Raw genomic sequence first — 27,677 nt, forward strand, 5'->3', positions numbered from 1 at the left:
ATTGTGCCACTCAGCTCATAGGGACCTGTTCTTGTCAGCACAGGATCTCAAAGTGTGGGAAATTCTTCTCCCATTACCCTGAAGTCTATGAACTATCAGGTTTATATCCTGGGAAGGATATTGCCAGAGGTGCATAGAAATTAAGTAAGGCACCTAGAACCATACTGTCAGTAAATGTCAGAGATGGGATTGGAACCCAGGTCTCCCTAACTCCAAACATAGCATGCTATCGTCATAGCCAAGAGCAACTATGGTTGTGATTCTTTTTCTTTAGCATTGTGTTTCAGATGAAATAAGGAGGTAAGAAGCTCATGTACTATATCAAAAGGAATAAAAATCTTGACATTATTATCCATCCAGTTAATGAATCAAGCTGGAAGAGGAAACATGTTTGTGTTATGTATGTATGTGTCAATGAAAAATGTTCCTTTTATTTCCTCCTGAAGAAATTCCATATTCCTGGAAGCTCTTATGATGAGTAGTCATCATCTAGAGCATAAACCGTGTACAGAATTAACTCTAGCATAGCCCAGTTGGGCAGTAATCCTCATGATTCATTCTCAGAGCTGAGGCAACCTACATTGACCAGCTGCACATTCTCCGGGGGCGGGTTCGGGTGGTGAGGCCCATTAGCCATGTTCACCATATTGTTGCGTTCTGAACGAAGGCTCTGCCGAAGTCGGTCATGAAGCTTTTTTCTTTGCTTCCTGCACATGAAACACAGAATTGATTTTTAGCCAAAGGAGGAACAAAGGGCACTTCTCAATACAGTCCAACCACCCTCCTGCTTCTAGCAGGTTAGCAAGGTTTTTTGTCTATAAGTCAAGGGTGTCTAGTTATGGAGACAGCTTTAGAAAATTGGAGCTAAGATAGAAGTCTTCCCAAATTCATGGATACTAATGAGCATCCTTAAGTAACTGACAAATGCTTACTCAGCCTTGATCGATGCTATTGTGTTCATTGGTACTGATAAGAGAGAAAAGATAGTAAAATGGAAGGAATATTGGATTTGAAGTAAGTGTTCTTTGTTTATTAAGACTGACACTTGGTATCTGTGTGTGTCCTAGACCAAATTACTTCCCCTGATTTTTCCCTTAGTTTATGCATCTATATAATGGGAGGGTTTCTCTAGATGATCTCTAAGGATCCTTCAAGCTGTAAATCCCATGCACTTATGCCAAGACAGGAAGATGGGCACAGCTACAACCACTTAGACAAGGCAAAACCGGCAAAGGATTTTTAAGGGCAAATCAGTCAAGTGGGAAATGGACAAATCAGGATGGTTTCATTTATTTTATTGCTGCAGGTCACAAAATCTCAAGAGAATTTCAGAGCAGGAAGAGGCCTCAAATGCCATCTACTCCAACTTGTAAACCAACAAGGATCTCCTCTATAACTAGTTGGTATGAATAAAATTGATGTTGTATTTGGCAAACTTCAAAGAGAGCTTTCATTTTCCTATTGTGCCTTACTTATGAGCTATGTGAACTCAGGCAAGTCATTGAACCTCTCTGAGACTGTTTCTTCACCTGTAAAATGATGGGATTGGAGTAGATGGCTTCTTAGACTCTCTTCCCTTTCTAAATCTCCATAAGGACTCTGCCTTTTACCTCTAATCCACTGGTGATTTTCATCAGTGATTTTCATTTCTTAGATTGTAAGTTTCTTAAGGTCAGGGTCTTATCTTATCCCTCCAAGAACCTAGCATGGTGCTATTACACATAAGATATGCTTGATCATAGTTTGCAATTGTCTTTTCCATAGCACTATCAAAACCTGCCTTGGTCTGCCACTAACTTCCTAGGTGGTCCTACATGACCTGACTGATTCAGGCCTCAGTTTCCTCCTATAAGAAGGAGAGCTTGGACCATGTCTATCTCAGGCCTAATCTATTGTGATTCTGAAATATTCTGGATGCACATTGCTAAGAAATTATATAATACTGTGTCATATTTGATTCTGGTGCCATACAAATGCATTAAGAACATGGGGTTGGAAGAGGAGGAGAGGCTATATCCTGCCCATAACATCGTGATACAAAAAGTGACTGTTTCTGTTCTTCAGAGTCATCTGTATCTGACTCAAGATTATTTTTCCTTCCAACAGCTGGCCTGACATCACTGAGGAAATCACTGCTGGGATAGGAAAAAGTGCTGCCAAAAGAAGAAGGTCCCATTAATCTGATTATATCTGAGCCTTGGAGTGAGTTGGAGTGCAGGGGCCCAGAAGGAAAGCCTTGTTGGTTAATAAGCATGCACAATTTGGAGGACACAGAACTCAATGAAAACCATGCAGAGGGCTTTCTGAGCTTGGCAAATGGTGCTCTTCAAGCTCTTCCACCCTCTCTTTTCTCCTCATGAGATTTGCTTTGCTCTCAACCAGTCACACTGTAAAAAAACAGCTGCACTGGGGAGTAAATTGGAAAAGTTCAACACATGTTCTAGAAAACTGTATTTTAATAGCAAAGTAATCACTTATTTCCACAGTCTCCAATAGATATGGGGCTTTAGCCCTTAAAATAACTATTAGATACTTATTTAGAGTTCTATCTTCACAACTGATTATTTTACACAGTTAGTTGCTTAATTCACTACTTATTTAGTCAAGGGTTTAGGGTTATCAGGGACCATAGAGGTCATTGATTCTAATCTTCTCTATATAAAGCAGCAGAGGTTCATAAAGGGAAGTGATCTGCCCATGGTCATATAGGTAGCAGAAGCAGGATTTCAACTCATTTCCTTTGACTCAAAAGAAAATGCTATTTCAATTATGCCATGCTGTCTCAGTGGTAAAGTGAATAGAGAGCATTAGACCCATAGACAGGAAGCTGTGAGTTGGAATCCTTCTTCTGATCACACCTTCCTAGTTGTGTGACTCTGGGTAGGGCCTTTCTCATCCTCTAAGATCCTTTCCAGGTCTACCCATGATCTTGTGGTCACTGGAGCAACACTGCTGCAAGTTAGTTGTGTGACCTGAGTTAACTAAATTCCTTCCTTTCAATTACTCAGGAAACTCTCTAAGATTCTAAATCTGAAAGGAGTTGCTGATATGCATTAGCACAGGGCATTTTCACTTGGGCATTTCCTCCATATCAAAGAAATGCTAGGTCAGGACCAAAAACAAATTTCCTGAAGGAAACAGAAGAGGATAGAACTTACAGGATCCTTTAAGCCATTTGTTTTCAGTTATACTTCCCCCAGATCTCATTGTTGTGGTCAGCACAACTGCACTGAATTGGAATGGCTGATGCCACCTTGTAATGAATCACCACTCCTGTGGACAAATTCAATCTCTTCCTGGCATCTGATTTTCTGTTCATGTGTGTACATGTTCTAAAATCTTTGTGCCAACCACCCAGGGAGAGCTGCATCAGTGGCAATCAGCTGGCTATGTCCATGTCTATCACCAAATACTTCAAGGAGCTGTCACTTCTTGGTGCAGGCATGACTTTCCCCCATGATGATCCAGAGCCAGAAAAACAACCAAAAATATAGGCAACCAACAACAATCCCCTTTGCTACTGGGTGGGTGGTGGGCCCTCATTGTCTTCCCAAGGCTCTCTCTGCCTTCTTACCCATCTGTCCTAATGCTAGAGAAAGGCAAGGAAGAATGTTTACTTGGTTTTGCAGTAGGCCACCACACACATGATGCCAACTACCAGGAGGGCAATGCAGATGCCAGTGATGGTCAACACTCTTTTCTGGTAGAGTTCCTCAGCTTCTGGAAAGGGGCACAAGAAAAGCATGTTACCAGGTGTACTTTGCATTCTTCAAAAGCAAACAAACTGAACATTTGGCATGCTACATGGTACCATCTCTACTCATGAGAAAAAACCGGGGGAAAACAAAAGAAAACATGGCACTCAGTCACAGAGAAAAACTTCAGCATATTGGTGCTGCTCAAAACCAAAATACTCAATAGCATGATTCCATTTAGAGCAAGCTACAAATATACTTAGGGATTGTTTGAAACAAGCCAAATACAAACATTGTAAACATGATATATAATAAATGTTAGATTAAGAGAAAAACACAATTGTAGATTTTTTGGTTTGGTTACTCTTGCAAAGACAGCTGGAATAAGCATTAAGGTAATGAATGAGCCGGAGACTGTCTGGACCCCCTTTAAAGTTTCTTTATTCCCAATGACCTTGCCTACATTCCAGCGGGCTTTACACAAAGCAATGTAATCAATGAAAAGGTGAAAAACAAAACAAAGGACAACATCAAAAAAGTTTGCAAGCATAAGCTTGGCTTGTAGTTGCCAAAGGCAACGAGTCAACAACACCCTGGGTCTTCAAGGGCAAAATTATTGTAAGGTTAACTAAAGCAGCCTTACTTTGAGCTCTGAGGCATTGAATCAGAGAAAATATCATGAATGGGATGGAGACTTACAGCCCCAAAAAGAAGGCCAAGGCCAAAATACCAACTTCTTTTTAAGGCACTATTCTTTGACCTTCCCTCTTCCCTGCCATGGAGATAACTAACCATTAGAAAGAAATCATGTTGGGCTTAGAGCTGACCACACATTCCACTGTTGGTAACACTTTGCAAAAGAACTTCTGAATGCTGAAATATTAAAGTGTGATTCTCACAGCTCAGATGCGGAGACCTTCCAGGGCCTTAAGGGAACCTGATCTCTAATTCAGGAATGTGGTCCAATAGAAATGGAGTGGGGGTACAACTCGAGGTGGGTTGTATCCCACTCATTGGAGGGCATGAGCATTTGGTCAGACTCAAGTCCAGCCCTTCACAAGATGGAGTTTATTTAAACGTGGCCTAGATCTCAAAGGAACTGAGTATCCAACTGGATTAATTACAGTGATTAGTATATATTCACAAGAACATTCAAAAATAGAACTCCATTGGTGTGCTTAATTACTGAGTCGAAGCCAGCGACTTGTCTCCCTAATTAAGCTGGTCAACAACAAACCAGGGCATGTTGCAAAAACAAAATTCTCCAGACAGCCCTTGACAAAATCCTCTTTACCACCCTCCTCTCTCTGTTGGAAGAGATGTTTGCACAACATTTTTCTGCCAACAAGTGAATTTTAATTTCTCTGATAGAATGCACTTTATCATTATTCAGGGCATGTTTCACAAGCTGAGCTCATGGTCTTCAAATTCCAGTTAAGAGGCTAGGAACATTGTCAAACCCAATTAATATTAAGTCTGATTGTGAATAAGGGAAAGAGAAGAAAAGAGGATGTCATGGATTAAACAACAAAAACAACAAAACAAATAAACAACAGTCTCGGAGTTGGAAGGTGAAAGGAAAATCAAACAGGCAGACAGAGGATAGAGACAAAGGGGTGTAAAGCTGAGGGTGAGAAGGTTAAAGGTTAATGTGAATAAGTCAACTATAGGCTCTTGCAAAGCATGCTTCATACTGGGGGAAAACAATGTGAAGAAATGGGGGGGGGGGGGGAGAGGGGGAAGTTGGAAGGAATTTCCCATACAGCATAACTCCTTAACTAGCCTAAAGGGTCTTGGTGAGTGGTAATGGAAAAACCAAGTGAGGAAATGTACAGTGAGCCAGAGGGTCAGGAGGCAAGGGTTGGCATTACGTCTTTACTAAAGGAGCAGGAGACATGCCAGCAAGGAGTGGTCATAGCCAATGCTCCTCTGGACTCTGCCTTCCCTATTGCCAGACAGAAAGGACCAGAGCCCAATAGGCTTTGGGGCCTAGTTGGGGCACTTTGTTCCCATAGTTTAGCCCAGGTGTGATTCCTTTTGGTCATAGTTTCTGAGTCAATATATCAGGAGGCAATCCAGTTCAACCTTCTTTGTCCTTGATACAAGTCAAATCCTCTTGCCCACCACTTTTCTTTTTTCATTTCAATTCTTAATGGGTTGCAGATTGTTTCCCTTGCTAGGATCTTCTGAAAGCTCTGAAAGCAAGGAGGCCTTTCCTGTGAATTTTGTTCCAAAATACCTATCAGGAATGATGAGACAACAAATCTCCACAGCAATGAGCTGAGCTCTCCCCACTAGTTTTCTTAGTTAAAAAAACAAAAAAATCCCAAAACCAACCCTCTCTGATGACATTTCTAAGTCAATTCCATTCTGTTCTTTATACCAGCGAGTGGCCCAATGGAAGCTGCTGGGGCTTTATGTGAGAAGTACAGGGGAAGTGATAATCCAGGAATAGGTAAGCAATAGGCCCATGGTCCTCTGCCCTCATCAGACCACTTCTTTGGTCATGGGAAGCAAAGCTTAAACAAGACACTGAAAAATTAGTGCTCATCTGAGGGAGGGGTTAAAACACCCTTCTTAGCCCTTTGGCAGGATGTCTTTTGGGGGCTGTAGTTTGCTGAGCCCTCTTTTAGGAGGCAAAACTAGGATGGTTTCATGCTTTTTGGGTGAAGCATGTTGACATGATGAGCCAGGAGAAGAGAATCCTCAATTGGGACAAAGAGAGTCCTAGAATATTTCAAAGGCAGCCACATGGATGGAGGGGGGATTAGATGTGTTCTGTTAGGTGCCCCAGGGAAATGTTTAGGCTTGGGCTATGTGGGAGGTGGGGAACAGAAAACCCATTTTGTAAAAACCCAACTTTGCAACTGGTGGAGCTGTCCCAAAGAGACATGGGCTGCCTCAAGAGGTGGTGGCTTCCGCCTCTTTGGAGGCCTGTAGGCAGAGGCCAGATGAACACTTATCAGGTATGTCATATGGTAAATGATTTTCATTTCTGGTTTGGACTAGGCGGCTACCTCTTCCAGCTCTCCAAGATTCCCTGTGGATAAAGGCCACCCAGATACACTTAGGTTAGGCAGCTGTTAGAGAATGGAGGTGTGAGCTTTCTGCAGTCTATCATCCTGAACAGACGCGCAAAGTCAGTTATGTGTGCTGCTTCCAATTTCGATGGCCAGCTGAATCACACAGCATTAATCGTGTTTGCTGGGGTAGGGTTGGCAGTAATTCAAAAGAGGATCCTTGGAGAAATCTGTAGCAATATCTTTTAAAAAGATTTGTTCCTCCCTACAGATGCTTTTACCGGGTCAGCAGGGCCAGAGCCAATCAGATGCAGAATTGGAAAAAAACAAAAAAAGCAGTCTAATAGGCTAGGAGCTGATAGGGACATCCAAATATCTCTGCAGCATCACTGCAGTGTTGGCTCACCGAGCTGTGAATCTGGTTGGCTCTGGGCCGGCCTGAGCTGGTCATCCTTCCATAGAGACGATAGCACTTTTTTCTCCTTTTAGTTCCTATGCCTTTAAGACCGTTGACAGGAGCAATAGTCTAGTAGAAGGCTGAGCCTTAAGGCAATAGGATGAAAACCATTCTCTGCAGGACATCAGAAGAGCTGCCTCTCCCTCTGTAGCCCTTTGCTAGAAATGCTTGTTGGGTTAGCTTGTATTCTATTGCATGGACATTTCGCAGGCAACAATACCATTCTAGGAACCAGGCCCTCACCATTCTGGGGCGTTAGCCCTTAATGGGTGGAACGTCTTCTAAAAGGCCAGTTTTTCCTGTAGTGAGGCTGATGGAAATTTGTATACAAGCCCTGATGAGCAAAATTTCATTTGCATGAAGGATTTAGTGACAGATTCGCTTTGACTTAGTTCAGTGTTGTTGTTATTGAATAATAACACTGACAAAAATAAGGCTCTTTAGGTTTACCTGTGAGAAGCTGTTTAGTTCAGCCCATGATGACATGGCTGGGGAAACACGTATACAAGTGGGGCCACCCAAATGTCAGTGCATTATCTCCATCTAGTGCTGGAGGAAAAAAAAAAGTCTCCTCCATCCGGGTTCATTGTCACATAAGCCTGTTGGTTACACATTCTTCCCGGATTGATATCGTCTAGGTATCAAACCCCTGTGTTTTATGGATCAGGGAGTTGACATGATGTGGAGAAGGGGAGACTTGTCCATGGTTAGACAGGTGGTGATGGGTAAAACTAGAATTTGAACCAAAGGGCTCTAAATTGTCTTGATCTGTCACCCATTTCCCTGAAGGCTTGGGAACTCTGCATCTAGCCACCAGATCCTCTAACAATCAGGAATCAAATTGGAATAAGAACAATTAAGGCTTCTTTCTTCAAGGGTGGGTGGGGGAAGGAGAGAATCCTCTACAATTTGTTGTCTGTGGAATCCTCATGGATTGACTTCCTTTTTCCTAGCACAGATATTCTGAATGAAAAATCTCAAGTTGACCATATTTGCAGAGCCACAGAGCTTTATTTTTTTGGTCCTTGCTCAGAAGATAAGGAAGGTAAACATAACTAAGCCTGAGGCATTATCTAATCCAAGCACAAACTATTTTATTTCCCCACCAGGGTCTGTGCTTCCTGCCCCATGAATGGATGACTTTGCCTTTGGCTCCCAACCTGAGGTGGGCATAAGAGTGGGTTTCTGGAATGATTGCACTTGCAGAAGACTTCTCGGGGTCCTGGAGCCCAGGAGCTTTGGTCACCCTGATGGTCTTATCAGCCCTTTGACAACAAATAGAATCTGCAGGCCAAACACTACTGTAGGGAAAGGAATTGGCAATGAATTGTGGGGATAGGAGAGCTGAAGTGGGGCTTGGGAAATGAGAGTGAGCTGCCTTCAGTAACACTCTGGTGTTATGTCTAATCATAGCTAAGAGCCCAGCGAGACCACTGTTATGGCTGTATGATCCCTTATAAAGCAAAAGGATGTTGGTTAGGAATAGAGAGGGAGGGGGAGGAGGAGGGGGGAAGAGGCAGTCAAGTTCACAGGTGCTCGAAGGCACTAAAAAATGAATGATTGGTCCATACCCATAAATTCAATCCCAAGATGCTCTGCCAATGCAGAAAGTTGACAAAAAAAAGAAAGGGACACAGTTTCAGAAAAGAGCAATACATGGTAGTCCAAAACAAAGTCACAAGTCTATTTGTTTGCACATAAAGAGGGAACCATTGGGGAGGGTCTTGGAGCAGTGTTCATGCAGGTGTCATCAAGGTTGAGTCCATAAAAAGCCCCTTCTGGAAAAGTTTGGCACACCCTGCCCCCATAGAGGACATAAGGTGCCCTGCTTAACCCCTCAAAGCCTTCACTGATGAAAAGGCTAGGATAAAGGGCTGCCGTGCATGACTCTGCTGTAGAGTAAGTATCTAGGCTGGCAGGGCCCTTAGAGCTCAAAGTCAACATCCTCACTTTACAGAGAGAGAAACTGAGGCCCAGAGAGGTAGAGTCACTTAGCCAGGCCACACAAGCCAAGAACCAAGAGGCTCTGATACCCCATGGTTCCAGAATAGAGTCAAGAGATCTGGGTGATATTTCCAATCCCCACTCCCCCAAAATGTTTCTAGGTTTCACTGTCCAAATCTCTGTGCCCTTAGTTGCCTACTCTCTAAAATGGACATGGGTCCTCTCCATCTGAAAGGGATTATTAGGAGATCTGGGTCTGCTTTTCTCCTTTTACAGAAGAGGAAACAGGCCTAGGTGGGTGGAGTGGCTTTCCTAAAGTCACAAAGGGAATAAAGCTGAGATTTAGATGGAGGCCCTCAGTTGCCAATCAGTACTCTTCCCACTATCTGTGCTTCCTTTTGTCCTATTTGCCTGAAGATCTTATCTCATTAGATCATAAACTCCTTGAAGGTTGGTATCATCACTGTTTGATTATTTTGAAAATCAGCAACGTCTTCTAGTTCTACATCCATGGTAGAGTGTTGTAGGATTCAGCTAATTGGATGGTAACATTTGGCCCCTCCCTGATTCCTGGCCACCATGCTGACCCCCAGCCAATATGCTGCTGGTAACTTTTCCTTCAATAATCTTTTTTGTTTGTTTGTTTATTTGTTCTTCAATAAGCTCTTAGGTCCCTTCTCTGAGGCCCAGAGAAAGAACAGCCAAGCAGGAAAAGAAGCCTACTTTGGCAGAGTGAGTATGAGGATGATTCCTTACAGACTTAGGGGTGGCCTGGGCCCATGACAGGAGGAGGCCCCCAAATGGCAGGAAGGAAGCCAAACACTTTATCCTCTCAAAGAGAAATCCTAGAGGTTTGGAAAGAGTGGATAAGAGGCACTGGAAATGAAGGGGGGGGGGAGAAGAACTATTCATTTTTATCTGTCTTTTCAGTAAGTACTTTGATCAGTGCTTGGCACATGATCAGTGCTTGATAAATGAATGAATGCATGAATGACCTATCAAGAAAGGAGCTATCCTTATTAATAGAATCAGGATAGAGAAAGACTTTCTAGAGCCCTGGCTCAATATCTCTACACTCAGGATGACAGGGTCCACTGGACCCAAAGAAAACCCAGAACGAGGCCACTTTGAGGGGGACCCCCTAAATCCCAGACTCCAAATATTCCTTGGAATCTTTGTTCTAAATTCATCTAATGATCTGGATTTCCCTAGAGATTCCAAGGAACTTGCTGAATTTAATGGTGGTGAGAGGAAGGCAAAAATCAAATGACCTCAGAGAGGAGGCCCCTTAAACCTCAACATTCACCTATTCACAAATTGAAAACCAGAGTGATTTGAACAGAATTTCATTCAGATCCATCCTCCTCTGTCTTCTTTCTAGGCCTTCTTGGATAGTTTAGATCCACTTTCAGCTATCCTTTGTTTGCTTATCTTATATAAATTTGGAAACATGACAATGAACAAAATACCATTAAGGAGACTACAATTGAGCCCTCCATTCCCAAGCTCACCATCTCCCCAACAGTCAGGAAGACCTTGAGGGTTAAGCCAAGATAGAACTATATGATAAAAGAACTCAACACTCTTTGGCAGCTAATGATGAAGCTTGCATGAGAGAGATTCCCAGAAAGCGCTTCCTGTGAGCCTCCATGAACACTGCTAATGGCATATATTAGTAGCATAGAAAGCTTGGTTAAGTCTGCAGTAAAATGACTAGCATGCCCATGCGTATGTGTAAGTGCTTTTACATGGTCTTAGTGGAAAGTCCACCAGTCATTGCACGCCACAAGATGGGGAAGCCATCTTGATAACAAACAGCTTCCGTTGCAAATGAGCCAATGGAAAACTGCTCAAATAAACACCTACGTCCTAACATGCATTACCCTCTGATCTGCTGAATACTCACTGGGTCATGCTTCTATTGCTCTTGTTTTGATCCAAGAAAAATAAATAGCCTATGTGTCCACAAACCTTTTTGACTTGATACACGGGTTATTACTTTGTTGTATTTAATCTAATGTCTTTGCTCATTTTTTAAGAGATGCTTCCTCTAGAACTCCTTTTGTCCCCAAATTAAATTAATGATTTAGAAGCACCAGGGTTGCTATGTTTACAAAACAATTCCACTTCCTCTTGATAACTGATTCCTTACTGTGCACTCACACAATGATGTAGCACTGGCAGAAAAAGGATTCATTTTCCATTGTTCCTGAACCATGTCCTGAATTATCTGGGCAACTATATTAGCAAGGTGTGAGTTCCATATTTCAAAGCAAGAGCAGTAATAAGGGAATTGGGAGGAACTAACTGTACCCTGATTATATATTTCAGAATAATTTGTGCTCTTGTATTCTTTATATAACCTCACTTGTCCATCTTTGTCTTTTTCTCTAGTAGAAGAAAAACTTGAAGGACTGCTGTTTGGGATATTTTTTGCACCCCAGTGTTTAGCATGGGACTACATTTTTATTGTTGTCAAATTGAATGGTGTTCTATAGGAACTCATCCTTAACTGAAGTGACCCAGCATTTTCCCCCTAGTGACTACCTTTAAATGCTCAGATAACCACAGAATCCCCAAATGAGTCATCTCAACATCCTGCCCCAAAAGGAATGGATTCTGTCAATTTTAACTGCAGCCAATTCAATTGTACCTAGGGTTTGATCACTTACCTTGTGGGCTGGTAGTCATGGATTTGAATCACTTTTACATTAAACAGACTAACCTCACACTGAATTTGTGAAGTGTGCAAAGAGATGATATCTGTGACATTTACATGTAAATCTATCCCTCTCGTGCCCAGGTACACAAATCATGGATGTTCTCCATGCTTCAGGTCACAGTCTGCTGGCCTGGGGATCCTTCTGACTGGGGTGAAAATAGACTTGGGACGTTAAAAATTTTGGGAGAACAAATTGGGATTTTCTAGGAACCTGATAAAACTATGTAAGTGTGGACATTTTTCATGATGCCATGTATATGTTCATTAGAAATATCCTCTATGGATGGGATCTTGTTATACCCAGCAGACTGTGATTTTAGACTTTGTATTTCTTCACACTAGCAATGTATTCCTTGACTCATACCCTACTAATGTGGACAAACTATTGAAAAAGGGCACTCATGCTGCCATGGGCTTTTACAGCTAGGCATTTCTCCTCCTACAGTAGACATGATTTGAATGTTGTCTGCCTTTCATTTTTGAAAACCTGAAACTGAACTAGTCAGATAAGAAATCCATCAAGACAAGCCACTAGGCTAAATGGGAGCAAGGCCATGTTCTTAGAAAAACATGATGTCATCCAAGAGGCAGTGAATGAGGGGTCTGAATTGCCTGTTATTTGATCCTCTCTCCCTGTCATAAACACTTACATTTCAAGGGCAATTGATTGCTGAAAGGTAGCCATCCAAGAAAGACTTCTTTCCTAAATCTTTTACCTTCCCTAATATAGTCCAAGACTTCAGTTATGGGGTGCTATGGCCCATGAGTGTATAATCCAACACCAAAGCATGTCATACTAATGATATAAGTACTCAACATTCCTTGGCAGCTGATGATGAAGCTCACAAGAGAAGGATTCCAAACTGCATCTGTTTGGCAGATTTGGCTGATTTCACACTTTGGTGAGGGTGGTAATATGCTTCATTTCTAACCTGAATGTTACCTTATGTTACTCTCTCTAGGATTCATTTAAATCATCACATGGACAAAGTTCACTTCCCCCCACCCCGCAGCCTCCAATTCTTCCCCAGATAAAAGCCACCAATAATTTAGTTCCTCTTGGGTCAGCGGTGGTGGCAGCTGTGGTGATGGTATGAGATATGAAGGCATTACATCAGAGAGGGCCAACTTTTAAAGAAGCTTTCTGAATGGGTCCCAAAGATTGAAGTCATAAATGGGCTTCTTGTTGAGTCCTCTAAAGGAAACCATTAAATGCCACCTTTCCCAAAGGCTGTCAATGAAAACATCAGAAAGAAGGCCTTTAAAAAATAGCCCTTGGGGCTACTCAAATACACAGTGTATCAACCAAATTTTTAAGAATTATGGTGCATAAATGAGTTCTTAATAAGTGAGGGAACCTTTCTTTTGTGACTGTTTGGGAAATGTATTCTGCTCTTTCAGGGACAATGATTCTTGGACAAAGCAGAAAGAGTGGATCCAAGGTCCCACTTTCCTATATTCTAGAGGCAAGCATTTCATATTTCAGGAAAAAAAAAAAAGCTAACTAATATTCCCAATTTGGAAGGGATCCTTTTCTCTCTTAAGAGTAAGTTATACATCAGTAAAACAGCATTTGCTAATTCCTCAGTTATTTCAGCTGGTCCTAGATGCCTTGTTTGCTTGGCACCACTGATGAGTGGGGAAAACCAGGGGCATCCATACTTGAGTTGCCCTGGGTTGTTCTTGACATCCTTATTATCTTGAATCTCTCCTACCTTTCCCTGGTTCTCTAAAGGCAGACTGGGCAGTGAGAAACACCTGCATTCTGTCAGGTTTATTTGACATAAATAATACATTCTGTACCACATCAAACTAGTCTAGTGCCCACATGGCAAAAACAGAGCAGTTCATATAATGACTTTGGTTAAGGTTCTCATGCGATAGGCAGAGGCGACCCATGTTAGACCTGGTAGAAGAAATCTAGCTCTAGGTGTAATCTGGGGAGGGAGATGCAACAGCAAGAAAGCAGTGCCCTCTGGGCGTAGCATGCTCCTACTCAGGCAGAGACAGAAAGGGGGTGGACGTACTGTAGAAGCTCGCCATTACGTAGTTTTGGCAACGATCACCAGTAAACTCATTTGGGCACCTGAGAGGAAAAACAAAAACAAAAACAACGGTAGGTAGAGAAAACAGAGAAAAGAAGAGAAGTGAACATGTGCTAGGAAAGAAGCTTCATCAGTGTCGACTGCTGGGCCTTGGTGAGTTCACCTCCAGGAGTACTCGTGGCTTTGTCCCAGTGTGGCTTGAAGGATGGGGGCCACCTCCCAGGAGACCAGTTTGGAACAAATTGAATGCACCCCTATGGATGGTGGAGATATGCAAACCACTATTCCAGGTGTTTGCATCCCCCTAAAGCAGAGGTCACTCAAGGGGCAAATTGAAGAAGCACCAAGTCTTGATAGCTCAAGGAATTCCAATTTCTATCAGGGGTCAAAGATTTCAGGAAGACAGTGGTTGGGCTGCCCCCTTAGCCAATGATGTTTTTGAATGTCTTGCCCAATCAAGCTTTCTTGTCTCCAGTGTTGGGAGGTGACAACAATGACACACTGTGCCACCGAGCCATGGGTACAGAGCCCAGGTACCTGGTTGGTCAAACCACCAAGTGCTAGTGATTGTTGCTGTGGATTGGGGAAGAAAGCAGAATTCAGATTATTTTTAACATACTTTCTGGGGTTTGGACTTTCATGGGCACATTCTCAGTACATCTTGCTCCAGTGAATCCAGGTTGGCACCTAGAGGGCAGAAATGTGATAAACAACAGAGGCTAAAGACACCCAATGATAAAATGGTCCTAAGAGATTATGAAGCTGCCCCCAAAGGATGTTTAGGGGTGGAGGTGGTTAATGAAAAATGACATGGAGGGAGGAGGGCACATAGACAACCATGTCCCTTGAGGAATTTAAGAGTTTAACGATTTTTTTTAATTTGAAAGGTCAATACATTGAAATCTGATTAGAGAAAAGCTATAAAATTGAGATGGAGAGGGAGGGAGGGCATTGTGGTCTCAGTTTGTATATATCAGGTACTTACCATTCAGCTTTGCTCCTGATAAAAAGCCACCCCATCTTCCTACCTTCCCTTCAAAAAATTCCTCCAACTGCTCCACCTTTCACCTCATACACTGTGTGTGTGTGTGTGGGGGGGGGGGGAGTGACTAAAGATGAAGGTGAAAAATAGCAAGAATTTCATATAATCATACTCTGGGGTTATTGCTTTGACAAATGACTCCCTCTCACTCCAAATCTAGTGGGAGCTCACCTCCCATTTGCCTTGTTGGGCAAAAGGTGGGACCTGCAACTTGGGTACACACACCAGTGGGCACACTATAGGTTCAATGCTTTAAGGAGATAGAATTTCATTGGTGAAAGGCACTCACTTACCATGCAGTTAGTGACACCACAGTGCCTTGGGACACAGGTGTCGGACATATGCCCAACCAAATGAAAATGTAATTAAATGCTTGTAATTAATCTAAGAAAATTGAATTAAATTATGAGATATTTAACAAAATAAAAATACATTAGAACACAGATGCTGTTAATATGTGGTTTACTAAATCAACAGGCAGCCCAAGGGAGTTCAGGCATACCCCAATAACACAGTTTTCATCCAATATTGATACTTTGTCTGGACCTGAGATTTCACTGCTCTGTGAAAGTCCTGGTATTGAATCTCCCTCTACCAATGAAGATAAGCAACTCATCTACAGCAAAGAGCTCTAGAGTTGCCCTGGTCATCAGCACAGAATCAGCCAGCGAATATGTGTCAGAACCCAGGCTAACATGCCACTCACTTGACCTACACCTTCACTGTATATCAATATAATGACACCAAATTTAAGTGGATTTTTGTTTGTTTGGTTGGTTGGTTTTTGTGGGGTGATGGGGGTTAAGTGACTTGCCCAGGGTCATACAGCTAGTAAGTGTCAAGTGCCAGATTTGAACTCAGGTAATCCTGAATCCAGGGCTGGTGCTTTATCCACTGCACCACTTAGCTGCCACCACTCCAGTCTTTTAAAAAATATTATTTTCCCCAGTTATGTATAAAGCATTAAGAGTCTATTTATGGCATAAATGGCATGACATTGGATTTATAGTCTTGACCTGGCATTTCCTCATATACATCAAGATCTTAGCATTCTTAGAAGTTTTCCTTGAATGCTATATTTAGGGGAGGCCTGGAACCTTATCCATACAAACCTATTAATAGGGTTCTATTTTCTCTAGAATTAGGACTAAGCCATGCCAAGTAGTATGGTGGCACAGTGGATAGCATGCCAGGCCTGGAGTCAGGAAGACCCATCTTCCAGAGTTCAAATCAGAATTGGAATTTGATCTCTCTGACCTCAGTTTCCTCATCTGGCAAATGAAATGTAAGAGCCCTTTCAGCTCTAGAGCAGATGGTATAAAATAAGAATATGCATAACAATTAATTCTAATATAGACACAAGTAAACTGGCTATTCTTTACTATTAAAGTTGCTATGGGGTAAAATCTCATAAAAAGTTATGAAAACCTCAGACTCCTTTGTGACTTCTGGTCCACCCTGTACTTCCTTTTAAATACTATGTTAAGATGATGGTTCAATGAGGGAGATAGCCGACATGGTATGGAAGAAACTCCGTTAGAGGAGGAGTTGGCCAACCTGGGTTTTTCATCTCTGAAACAAAGGGTAAGACTGCTGGTATGATCTCTAAGGTCTCCTCCAATTGGACCAGTCCCTTAGAATGAGAATATTCTATTTTCTAAGATTCCTTTTCTCTTGACTCTGATATTCTTTGCTTTGAAGGTCACTCTGAGCTCCAACATTGTATGGTCCATAGTCCAACTCTGACATTCTATGTTCTCAGGTCCCTTACACCTTTAACTATCCATGTTCTGACTCTGCATTCTATATTCTAAGCATGAATAATTATGTTGTACAGGACACAAAGGACTCGGCCTAGAGTCAGGAAGATTCATACTCATCTCCTGAGTTTGAGTCTAGCCTCAGACACTTACTAGGTGGACAAATGACCCTCGACAATTCACTTAACCCTGTTTGCCTCAGTTTGCTCCTCTATAAAATGAGCCAAAGAAAGAAATAACAAACCAGTATCTTTGTTAAGAAAACCCCAAATGCAGTCATTTACATGACTAAAGCAACTGAAAAAACAACTCTAAACACCCTGCTATTTCTGAAATTCATTGTTCTAAGATCAATTCAATATTCTAACTTTCTATGTTCTATGTTATATGGTGCCTTCCAACTCCCAACATTCCATGTGCTAACCATTCGTGTCCAAAGGCTCTCTTAGCTCTGGAGTTTTATATTCAAATGCTTCTAACAAATCTGACAAATTCTAAAACTTTGGATATACCCAAAAGGTTTGGTATATTCAACACAAAGAGTAGGCAGACGTAGACGTCAACAATCTTTTACACTATGGGTTTCAGGAGAATAAATGTAACTTCCATTAATAATATTGGTAGGCCCATCAAAAAGATGATGGGAAAATCATTGATTTATAAGTTATATGATTTCTTTAATGTAAGAGTCATCCTGTGCAGCCCGCAAATGTTTTACAGCTAAAGGACAAACTGGTGAGGAAATAGATCTATTAGATCCAAAAGAGTTGTAGAAGTCCTTGTGAACATGTTGTAGGCACAGTAAAGACTCTGAGGACAGTGGGTAGTACAGTATAATGGGCTCAGAGTGTAAGACTCATTTTGATAATTATTGTTTGCCCTAAGCAAGTCACTTCCTTTCACTAAAGCTTTCAGTTTTCTCATATGGAAAATGGAGATGGTGATATTTATAGTATTTCTCTCCCAGCTGTTGTGAGGAAAATGCTGATAGAAATGTGACCTATCCTTCAATGACTATGTCATTGTTAGCAGCTATGATCCACTTTGAGGATCAAAGGAGGCACAAGTGTAGAGGGGTGTGTGTGTGTGTGTGTGTGTGTGTGTGTGTGTGTGTGTGTGTGAGTGAGTGTGAGTGAGTGAGACACAAACAAAGATTCTAGTCAAGGATTGCCATTATGGAAAGTTTAGGAAAGGTTGCCCCCCCTCCAAAAAAAAAACAAAAACAAAAACAAAAAAACACTGCAGTTACTACACAGAGAAGGAGAAGAGCTAAAATTTTATATATATACATATTATATAATACTTGGAAAATATTGGTTAATTCCCCAGAGCTCTGGGAACCAAAGACAGACAGAGAAGGTGGGAAGAGGGGGTGAAGATCTCGCCAATATTGTCTTATTGTTTTCTCCAGGGAGACTTAATGTTATGATACTGTAGTAACTTTCTAATGAAGGAACCCCTTCTTACAAGGCCTCTTTGTTTTCTCAATCATGAACATAAGACCTATGTGCCTTACAATTTGCAAAGCAAGGATGGAAATCATCAAGTCATGTTATGATAATGTCTACATAAAAGGAAACTTTCAGAAATCCAGGGCATTTAAGCAGAGGAATCACTTATTCATGCCCCTTTTCAAACTTGGCAGGAACTACATTGACACTATCTATCCAATCTCTCCACGTGCTAAATTCATTTTCCTTCTGCTGGCTAAAGACCTAGCCTGATGCATGGTGTTGGAAAAAGTAGAGTTTTCCTAAATTGATTGGGCAATTGAGATAAAAAAGGAACTAAGGGATTTCTAAGAAACCATTTGTTATGACACTCCCTTGAATGCATGGATGAAACTAAAATCAGTTCCTCTTTCTTGAGAAATCAGTGGCTCAGAATCAGCACCATTTAGCTAACTTTGGAGAACACAGGGAATTGTTGTCAGACCACATGGGAAATACTGGTGATGGCAATTGTTATTTCTTTTACAAAAGACAATACCATCAATTTTTGGTGGGAAGCATATGCAAGTAAAAATCATTTATCTACTTCCAAGCTCTGATTAAATTCTTTAGATTCACTGACTTGTGCCCATAGTTGGCATTTTTAGTAGTGAAGACCGTGAACATTGAACATCTTTGCTTTATCCCTGATATTACTGGTAAAACTTCCAACTTTTTTTTTTGCTAACTCCTGATTCATTTATTTATTCACTCACTAAACGTTAATTAAACACGTGCCAGGTAGTGGGGAAACAAAGGCAAAACCTAATTTTTGTGTTAAAGTTTACATTCTATAATGATTTTAAGGAATGGTCCCTTTATGCCTATTCTTTTTAGACTTTTAAAAACATCAACACTGTATATTGTTATAGACTTTTTATATTTAACATAAATGTTATTAAAACAATTTTTTGTTAGTGTATGATTGTTTTAGTTTTCCTACTATTAGACCACCTCTGAATTATTGGTGTAACTTCTTCCTGGACACAGAAAAGATAAGTTTTTGAATATGTTGCTAAAGTCTCTATTCTACTCTGTTATATACCATTTTAGCATCAATATCCGTAAGTGATATTTGTCTATAATTTTCCTTGTATAGATTCACTGCTAGATGAGTTTTCCTATCAGGTGTCTAAGGGAATCATTCAAATCCAAACATTCTTGAATGTCTCACCATGTTGAAAATGCAGATCAGCAAAGGGGGAGGGGCCTATGGGTGGCCTATGGGACAATGCATATAATGTCAGACTTTTTCAGTAACCTGGTTAGATAAGTATATCTCCCTCCCTACCTGCCTTTATATAAATAATAGCTGGAAAACGTAGGTGATAAAGTGAAGGGTTATCAATAAAATTACTTTTTATAGGGGAAAAGTAAGCAAAGACAGGAAAACATGACTTCAGGTTTTCTTCATGGCAAGGAATATATTTTCTTGGATTTTTAAAATTTCTATTTCAGTGTCACTGAACCTGAAGTAAAATCTGGCTTCAGATGCTTACCATCTGTGAGCCCTTGGCCAACTGAATTCACCTTTCCATGACTCAGTTTCCTCATTTATAAAATGAAGATACTAATAGCTTCTACTCGGGAGGATCAAATGAAATAATATTTGTAAAGCATTTTGCAAACTTTAATTAGTTATCGTTGGTAGTAGTAGTGATAGCATGGATACAGGCAGCAAGGCATAGTGGTCACATTTGGAGCTGGGAATACTGTAGACTTACCTCTGACACACAGTAACTGTGTCATCTTGGCCAAGTCATTTAACTTTTTAGTACCCCAGGCACCTTCTCTAAGACTCTGAGTTGCAGAGGCATTGCTGATCTGCTTCACTTCCTTATATGCATGAAATCACAGGTCTGGACCAAACTCTCAATCTCAAGCAAACTGAGAAGAACCCTCTAGCACAGTGTATTTCACATAGTTGCATTTACAAAAGCTTGTTGAATTAACTCTGACCCAAATTTGTAAATATATTTTCCAATTAGAATGGATGAGATATTTTGCTCAGAATTTATTCTTTAGAAGAACTCAGTTGGTTCTCAGAGTCATCAGGTCAAACTCTTGTCGATCTACAGCAAGAAGAGACCACAGAAAACATCAAGACCAAGCCTTTCATTTTTAGATGAAGAAACAGAGTGCCTGAAATTGGTCATGGTCAGAGTTAGTATTAAAAGTCAGATTTGAACTCTAGTACTTTGACTCTAGGCCTAGTGCTTACTTAGAGCCCAAGAATTGAATGTTGTTTTAGGCATTTAATAACTTTTTAACATTGGGCCAATGCCAACTTCCCTGAACCTCATTTTACTCATCTGCAAAATGGGGTTAATTTTACTCGGATTGGCTTCCTGGGTTAGGATCAAATAAGATAATTCTACAAAGTCATTTGTAACTATAAACACTACATAAACACCAGTTACCATTATTATCTAATAGCCTTGGCTTTTTCATGAATCATATATTTCTTTTTCTTTCTGATTCTTCCATGTGGAAACCAATCTAGGATATTAAACTGCCTTTACAACACAAACTGGGCTGGAGCACCAATGATGTGCAATGAGAACCCTTGAGGGAGAGGGGGAGGTCCTGCATTAAAGGGGCTAAGAAAGGCAGCAAAAAAGGCACAGAGGGAGAGAAAAGCAAGGCCCAAGGCCATTTGTTCTCCCTCCCTTTCCTTCTTTTTAATTTTTCTCATCTTTCATTTTAATCCAGACCGGGAATTTCATGATTCTGAGAAGTTCCATTTTGCAAATGCCTTTTGCTAATGTAAAGAGCAATTCCTCTTCAGGTTCTAGTTTGAAAAAGTAGACCAGGAATGGAGACAGAGAGAACTATGTCAGTGGACCAATCACATCCCATCTATTGTGTTTAATGAACTGCTTTATTTTCCCTCTTCCTTTTTTATGGTTATGGGATGGCTTTCCAGGTATGAGAGTCAGGGAAAGAAATGAATTAGGAAATGAAGGTGATACAAAACGAAATAGAGCAATACATTTTAAAAAATAAATAGGGAAGTTGCCTAGGGTACTTGTCACCAGTTGCACAGCTTAGAGAGTGAACCTAAGTCTTCCTAACTAGATTGACTGACTATCATGCTGCCTCTCTAATACTGGCAACACAGACAACTAGCAAAAGGAGGTGTCTTTATCATGTGATGAGAATAAGCAATGACAGCAAGAAACCCTGCACTGGAACTCCTAGACAGCACAAAGATACAAATTACCTGCTCGTTGGGTAGCTAATATAGTAGATTCCTGGTAGACCAGGGACCAAGGAACTGGACAAGGATGACAAGATACAGAAAGCTGTGAGTGGCCATGATACGGAAAAAAACATGTACTGTGGTGGTGAAGGAAATCTGATTGTTTTGATGACATGTGACTTGCCAACCTGTCAAAATCTAGTAAATGCATTGAATCCCATAAAGGAATTCATCCATGCTTCAGTTTTCTGACCTGTCTATCAAGTGATCTGTGTATATCTATCTAAACATCCATCTCTTCCTTTGTAGTGAGGGAATTTTCTTCCTGCTTTAGCTAATCGTGAGCTCCTAAAGAGCAGGGACTAGATTTTGCCTTTCATTGTAAGTAGGGCAGTAGGTAGATCTGCTGACCCTGGTGGCAGGAAGATTGAGTTCAAGCCCAACTTCAGACACTTAATAGCTGTGTGACCAGGGTGGGGGTTGGGGGTGTGTCACTAAACCTCTGTTTGCCTCAGTTTCCTCAACTGTAAAATGGAGATAATAAAAGCACCTACCTGCCAAGGTTGTTGTTAGGATTAAATGAGATGGCATTTGCAGTGCACTTACCACAGTGCCTACACATAGTAGGTACTTATATCACCATTATTACAAACAAATTCTAAGTGAATTCTAGTTACTAGTGTACATTAAAATTGAATTTGCTCAGCACTATTTGCTTTAAGTGTGTTCTTCCCATTCACATTTGATTTCAGGATGCCAGGAAGTCTCTTAATGTATTCAACCACACTTTTCTCCTTGATACCTCAATTCTTTATGTGTCTTGTCTGGAAGATTCCAAGATATTTGAGTTTTATTCATCGGTTCATTTTGACCCTTGCATTGAAGTTTGAAGCCTCCATCCCTATCTTATCTTCATATGCATTAATAAGTTTATACTTCTTGAGCCCAAAACACATTTTGAAGGCACTGAATAAAGATTTCAAAGAAAAAAAGATACATTTTGTGTTTTTTTAATTTAAATTTTTGGTGAAGCCATATAAGTGGATGTCATTCACATATATGAAATGATTAAGTTCTTTTACTCTATCTCCCTTTTGAACCTGAAATCTGTATTTCCTTTTTACTACTTAAAAGGGAAGATAGATCAGTTAAGGCTAGGCAAAAACCACAGTTGACTTAAACTGTCTCCCTGAAAAAATGTTGCATTTTCCATTAAAAAATTTTTTTTAAATAAATAAATACATACATAAATGAATGAATGAATAAATATGAAATTGTTGCATTTTCATTCTCTTTCTATTTTCCACTTTGAGGGAGTTCAGCTACAAATATACATAGGACAATTTACTATCTCATTTTTTAAAGCTCAAAATTCTGTGGACTGTTGTACAACTAGATAAAATGAGCTTTTCTTGTATTTCAATCAAAGTTTGGGGATTTATCCTCATTTTCTATAGGTTCACTGAAATCATCCTTAAGACAACTTTAATATCAAAGAAGACACCACCATCATCTCAAATTGTGGTCAGGCCATGGTCATTAGACCATGTGAAGGAGTCAAGGAAAGAGAGAACTCATGATGTGAAGGTGAATCTATTTCAGCTTTAGTTGCACAATTTTTCTGGAACAATATCCCCATATGGAATTGTCTGGGCAGTTCAAAGGATTCTGAGCACAAAACAAAGTATCTCTTCCCATTTGTCTTCAACCCTCCACTTTGATGGGCATTGGGACTGTATTTACAAATACATCCAGTTTAAAAAAGGATAATGTAACTGATGATAACTGATCTTGAACACATGTATTCTGAAGACTCTCCATGGGTTCAGAAGGCTGATGTCAAGGTCTTTCTCCATTCCCTTGAGTACATACATTTGACTTGGCCAGACAGACAGTTCTAATAGTGCTGGTCTGGTTTTCTGCAGTTTCATATTGCAAATTCTGTCTCCTCTCCACCCCACAGTCCAGTCAGCCTCTGGGCCAGATTTCGCCCACTCACTGACGAAATCTCTGTGTCGTGAATTATTCTTTCCCCAATGTATTGTTACTATTAGTCTGCATATTTCTGAGATGAACCTCATTCTATTATCCATCCATATTCATAGTCACTTCAGGGTCATAAGTGTTTTTCTAATTTCTGTTTAAGCTCTAGTCTTGATAATATCTGTAAAATCCATTGGTTTTCTCAAGGGAAGCTTGATCTTGTTCATCATTAAAATAAATATCCAATCAGAAAATTTCTAGGAATGACTTCTTTTCTATTCATTTTCTTTACTCCCCTATACATGCATGTAGAGAGAGACCAAGAACCCTTTAAAAAAAATACTGAATATAACATGGACTATTATTAAGCTGAATAAAATAACCATCTTTTAGTTATCATGTTCAATAGAGTTCAGATAGAAACCATTCTAAGATGAGTCATTGGCCTGCTATTCTTTCATATTTAATGTCCTATGGTCTCTTGCACAAGGCAATAAATGTTTTTTTGTAATTGAAAAAAATGTATTAGGATGTAAACTCATGCTTTGCTGTCTCACTGACAGCAAAGCATCCTCACTTCTACCTCAGTAACAGACAAGAAGAAAATGGTCACCTTGTCCTATTCCCATCTTCTACAAAGAAGCCTTCCCCAGCCCCTGTGAAATCTAGTGCCTTCTCTCTGTTAATGATTTCCCATTTATTGTGTGTGTGTGTACATATACACATAGATAGATAGATAGATAAAGAGAACATATTTGTCCGTTTTCTCCTCCATTACATTGTAAGCTTCTTGAGGGTAGGAACTGTCTTTTGCTTGCTTTTGTATTCCCCAATGCACTGTGGTGGCTGGTATATAGGAAGAGCTTAATTAATGTTGACTGATTGATTGCATTAGTCTCTCTGGGGCTCTAATCCCTCCCCTTTAAATGATACTGTTAGTAGGAAAGGGGCACTCATTTGTTGTTTCTTATGCACCAGGCCCAGCGTTTTAAAAATATTCTCTCCTGTGATCCTCACAAGCCTAGGAGTTGGGTACTATTGTTATCCCCATTTTACAGGGGAGGCAAATGAAGGGGAAATGGCTTGCCTTTGTTTTCTTTTTTTTTTTCCTTCTCTCTCCCACTCAGCATAAAAGGGGCTTTCATCTGCTAGGTTCTGTACTAAGATGGGAAAGATCTGAGGTTTGATTTGAACTCAGGTCTTCTTGATTACAGAAAAAGTTACCTGGATCCTCTGAACCACCAAGCTTTCTCTGCTGTTAAGGGCTTCACTGCTTGCTGTTTATGAGATGCTAGGTAGTTCATTTTCTCTGGGCTCAGGTGTGGTACCTACCACTCAATATCCATATGCTTAGATAATTATTCCACTTTTCTAAGCTTCAGTTTTCTTTGGGCATAGTTGTAACAAGGGCAGGCTCATGAGAGCTTTGGCCTAGGGATGGAAGTTCAGAGGTGGTTCATTTAAAGGGCACTAAGTTGCAAGGGTGTTAACAAACACTGGCAATATTTAAGTGGCACAGAAACAATAAGTAAGGTGCATCTAGGTAGCCAGAATAATTAATTTAAATACCAAGCTACCTTTTAGTGGGCTGTGGTGCCCTAGGCACAATTTATGCTTGTTCCCTTGGGCACAAAAAATCCTAGGCACAACACCCACACCCCCATGGTCTAGTGAAAAATATATCATTGTAAAATCTGACCTCTCCATGACACAGAAAGCAGGGTACAAAATTAACACTGGAGTTTAAACAGAAATAAGAGGTTGTATCTCTGTAGCCATTCTGAAGCTCAGAGAGTGCCTTCCCTTCTGACAGTCTTGGGAAGGAGAGAGTGCAATTATGATTAACCACAATTGTAAGTTGGGAAACTGAGAAAACAGAGAGGTGAAAGTTCTGGCCTTGCTGGAGCTAGTGAGTGGCAGAGCTGGCAATGGAACCCAGGCATCTCCCAAATCTAAGGTCCCCAAGGGCCTGCTATGTCACCAAAGGCAGCCCCTCCTGGCAGAAAAGAAAACATGCCCAGTACTATGCACTAGCTGAGGTACTGAGCAGGCAAACATCTTGGACAGGTCCCTGAATCTCTCTTGGCTTCCATGTTCTTATTTGTAGAAGTGGGGGGATGGCCCAGATGCCCTCCAAGGCTTTATTTTTCAGTCATGCCCAACTCTTTGTGACCCCATTTGGGGGTTATCTTCTTGGCATTTTACTTCTCTAGTTCATTTGGCAGATGAGGAAACTGAGTTAAATGGAGGTTAAGAGACTCCAGTATCACGCATCGAGGAAGTGTCCAAGGCAGGTTCTCCTGACTCCAGGGCTAGTGCTCTGATCATGGTGCTACCTAGCTGCCCTCTCCAAGGGTTTAAGTACAGGTAAAAATCCTAAGAGTGTATGTCAAGGCAGGAGTTTGAAGCATGGCATTCTGGGATAGCATTGAAGGGTAAAGCTGAGCATTTCTACATGGAACAGTACCCATCATACTTGATGCTTTGAGCCATTTGGATCAATACTTCTCTCTATGACTGCCTTTCAAGTGACACCAGTGAAATATCTACACATTTTCTTTTGCTTTTCTTAGGCCCTGCCTGCCTTGAGCAACATCTTATTAATTAGCTAATATTTACTGAGGGACTGAGGGTAGACTACATCATTCTGCATTCCAAACAGGAATTGAAGATTCCAAACATAACCCAGATCTATTTCTAAAACGAGTCTACGAAAGTTTGTGATGTTATTTGAAAACACATTATACTGTATGTATTGAATTTAATTATATGTAAACAGCAGCTAAGTGAGCTTAATTGTCTATATTGATATCTCATGTTGTCTCTAAGAAAGCATTTCATTAAAAAGTGCATGGCCCAATGAAACCTCTGAAATCTCTTGTTCTGCATTTTCGTAGGTATGAAGAATAAATGATATACGTCCTTCCTCTGTGAGAGGATGCTTTTACAAGGGGCATTCATTAACCTTCTTAGATAAGTGCTAAGCAAAAGGTTTGTAAGTAGCCTCTGACAATGTATAAGATGGGGAGTGCTCAGCATCACCAACCTTGACCCATTTCTTACAAAATAGTGGTTACCCATTTTAGAAATTCAAAGGATAATGAGCATGTTGTCTTAGTGTCAAACACCTTAGCAGGAATGCAGTGTCACAAATATTACCTGAGATGGAAGTGCGGCCAGATGTGCTGCACTTATTTCATACATTGAACAAAAACACCAGTCCCCTGCTTTGGTCCTCTGGGGATGCTTCATCTTCATGTGAACCCAAAGTGCCAACCAGAAGGGAAGAAATAACCATAGCTTGGCTAGAAGGACTGGGGAAATGCCAGCCAGAAGAAGGAATGCTTGCCCAAAGTCTGTCCCTCTAAACCATGTGACCAAGCTGATCTAAGCAACTTCAAGATGCAATACCCACTTGAAAGAGAGGGCTCTTTCAGCACCAGGGGCTGTCAAGGGAGATTTGAAAAGAGAATGCAGGCTCTTACTTGCATGAGTATCTGGAGGGGTTGGATGGATCCTTGACTATGAAGCACTCCCCTCCATTGACGCAGAAAGTCCTATCCTTCTCAGCACATTTGACAAGATGGCTCGTCCCAGCTGTGGATGTTGAGGTGGCTGAATGGAAGACAAAAAGGGGAAAAGAAACTCACTTTCCTCATCTACAACCAATCATCTTGTTTGAATTCTGTGGAGCCAAAGTAAATAGTTAAAAAAATATCTGGTGCCTTCTTGGTCCTCCTTAGGTAACTAGAAAGAGGAGTTAAAGAGAACAGCAGAATTAGACCAAACATTGTCATACCTCACTTGATGAATTAGCAACACCATCTCTCCAACAGGCTCCTTTTTCTCCTCTGACACTGTTCCCACCCAACCATCATTCAGGCACTAAAGTGCACAGGTCCAAATACATTAGCAACTCCTCAATAAATTGTAGTGCCCCTCCAGGATCGAGTACAAAATGTTCTACTTCACATTCAATTCTCTTCATGACCAAACTGTTACATCTCATTTCCCATCCTGTATCTAAGCCTGATGATGTGCAAAACAGTGGTGCTGGGACAGACATAACATGAGGCAATACAAGGCAGGCCTTATAGAGTTGAGCGTTCGAACAGCTAGCTTCTGTTCAGTTGTTTCACTCATGTCCAACATAATGGAAATGACTGAACCACAACCACCTTCCTAATTAACAAAAAGCCTAGCCACTCTCCCTTGGTACCGCTCGCTGAGCATATTATTTACTAATCTGAGAAAGGCCACAAAGGAAAATATCCCCAACTGTCCACTGTGTGCCTACTATTGTACTTGTACTTTTCT

General features: G+C 40.8%; 1 protein-coding gene across 10 annotated transcripts in view; it reads right to left on the reverse strand.

Annotated features, from left to right (window-relative positions):
* Window positions 1-27,677, reverse strand: part of NRG1 (neuregulin 1) — an 818,450-nt gene that overhangs the window by 13,939 nt on the left and 776,834 nt on the right. For 7 of the 10 annotated variants that reach the window (XR_006353605.1, XM_043971800.1, XM_043971806.1 and 4 more), the window contains 5 exons: window positions 26,846-26,975; window positions 13,866-13,924; window positions 8,744-8,767; window positions 3,618-3,720; window positions 581-707 (listed from right to left, as the gene is read on the reverse strand). Coding sequence is in view for 9 of the 10 variants with exons in the window: in XM_043971800.1 (XP_043827735.1) it covers window positions 581-707; window positions 3,618-3,720; window positions 8,744-8,767; window positions 13,866-13,924; window positions 26,846-26,975 (443 nt within the window). In the remaining variant the exon portion in view is untranslated. Of the gene's footprint in view, window positions 1-580; window positions 708-3,617; window positions 3,721-8,743; window positions 8,768-13,865; window positions 13,925-14,502; window positions 14,571-26,845; window positions 26,976-27,677 lie in introns of all 10 variants that reach the window. The other 3 variants (XM_043971803.1, XM_043971805.1, XM_043971804.1) reach the window with 3 other exon arrangements.

Source organism: Dromiciops gliroides, chromosome 6 (genome assembly GCF_019393635.1).
Source record: "Dromiciops gliroides isolate mDroGli1 chromosome 6, mDroGli1.pri, whole genome shotgun sequence".
NCBI lineage: Eukaryota > Metazoa > Chordata > Mammalia > Microbiotheria > Microbiotheriidae > Dromiciops > Dromiciops gliroides.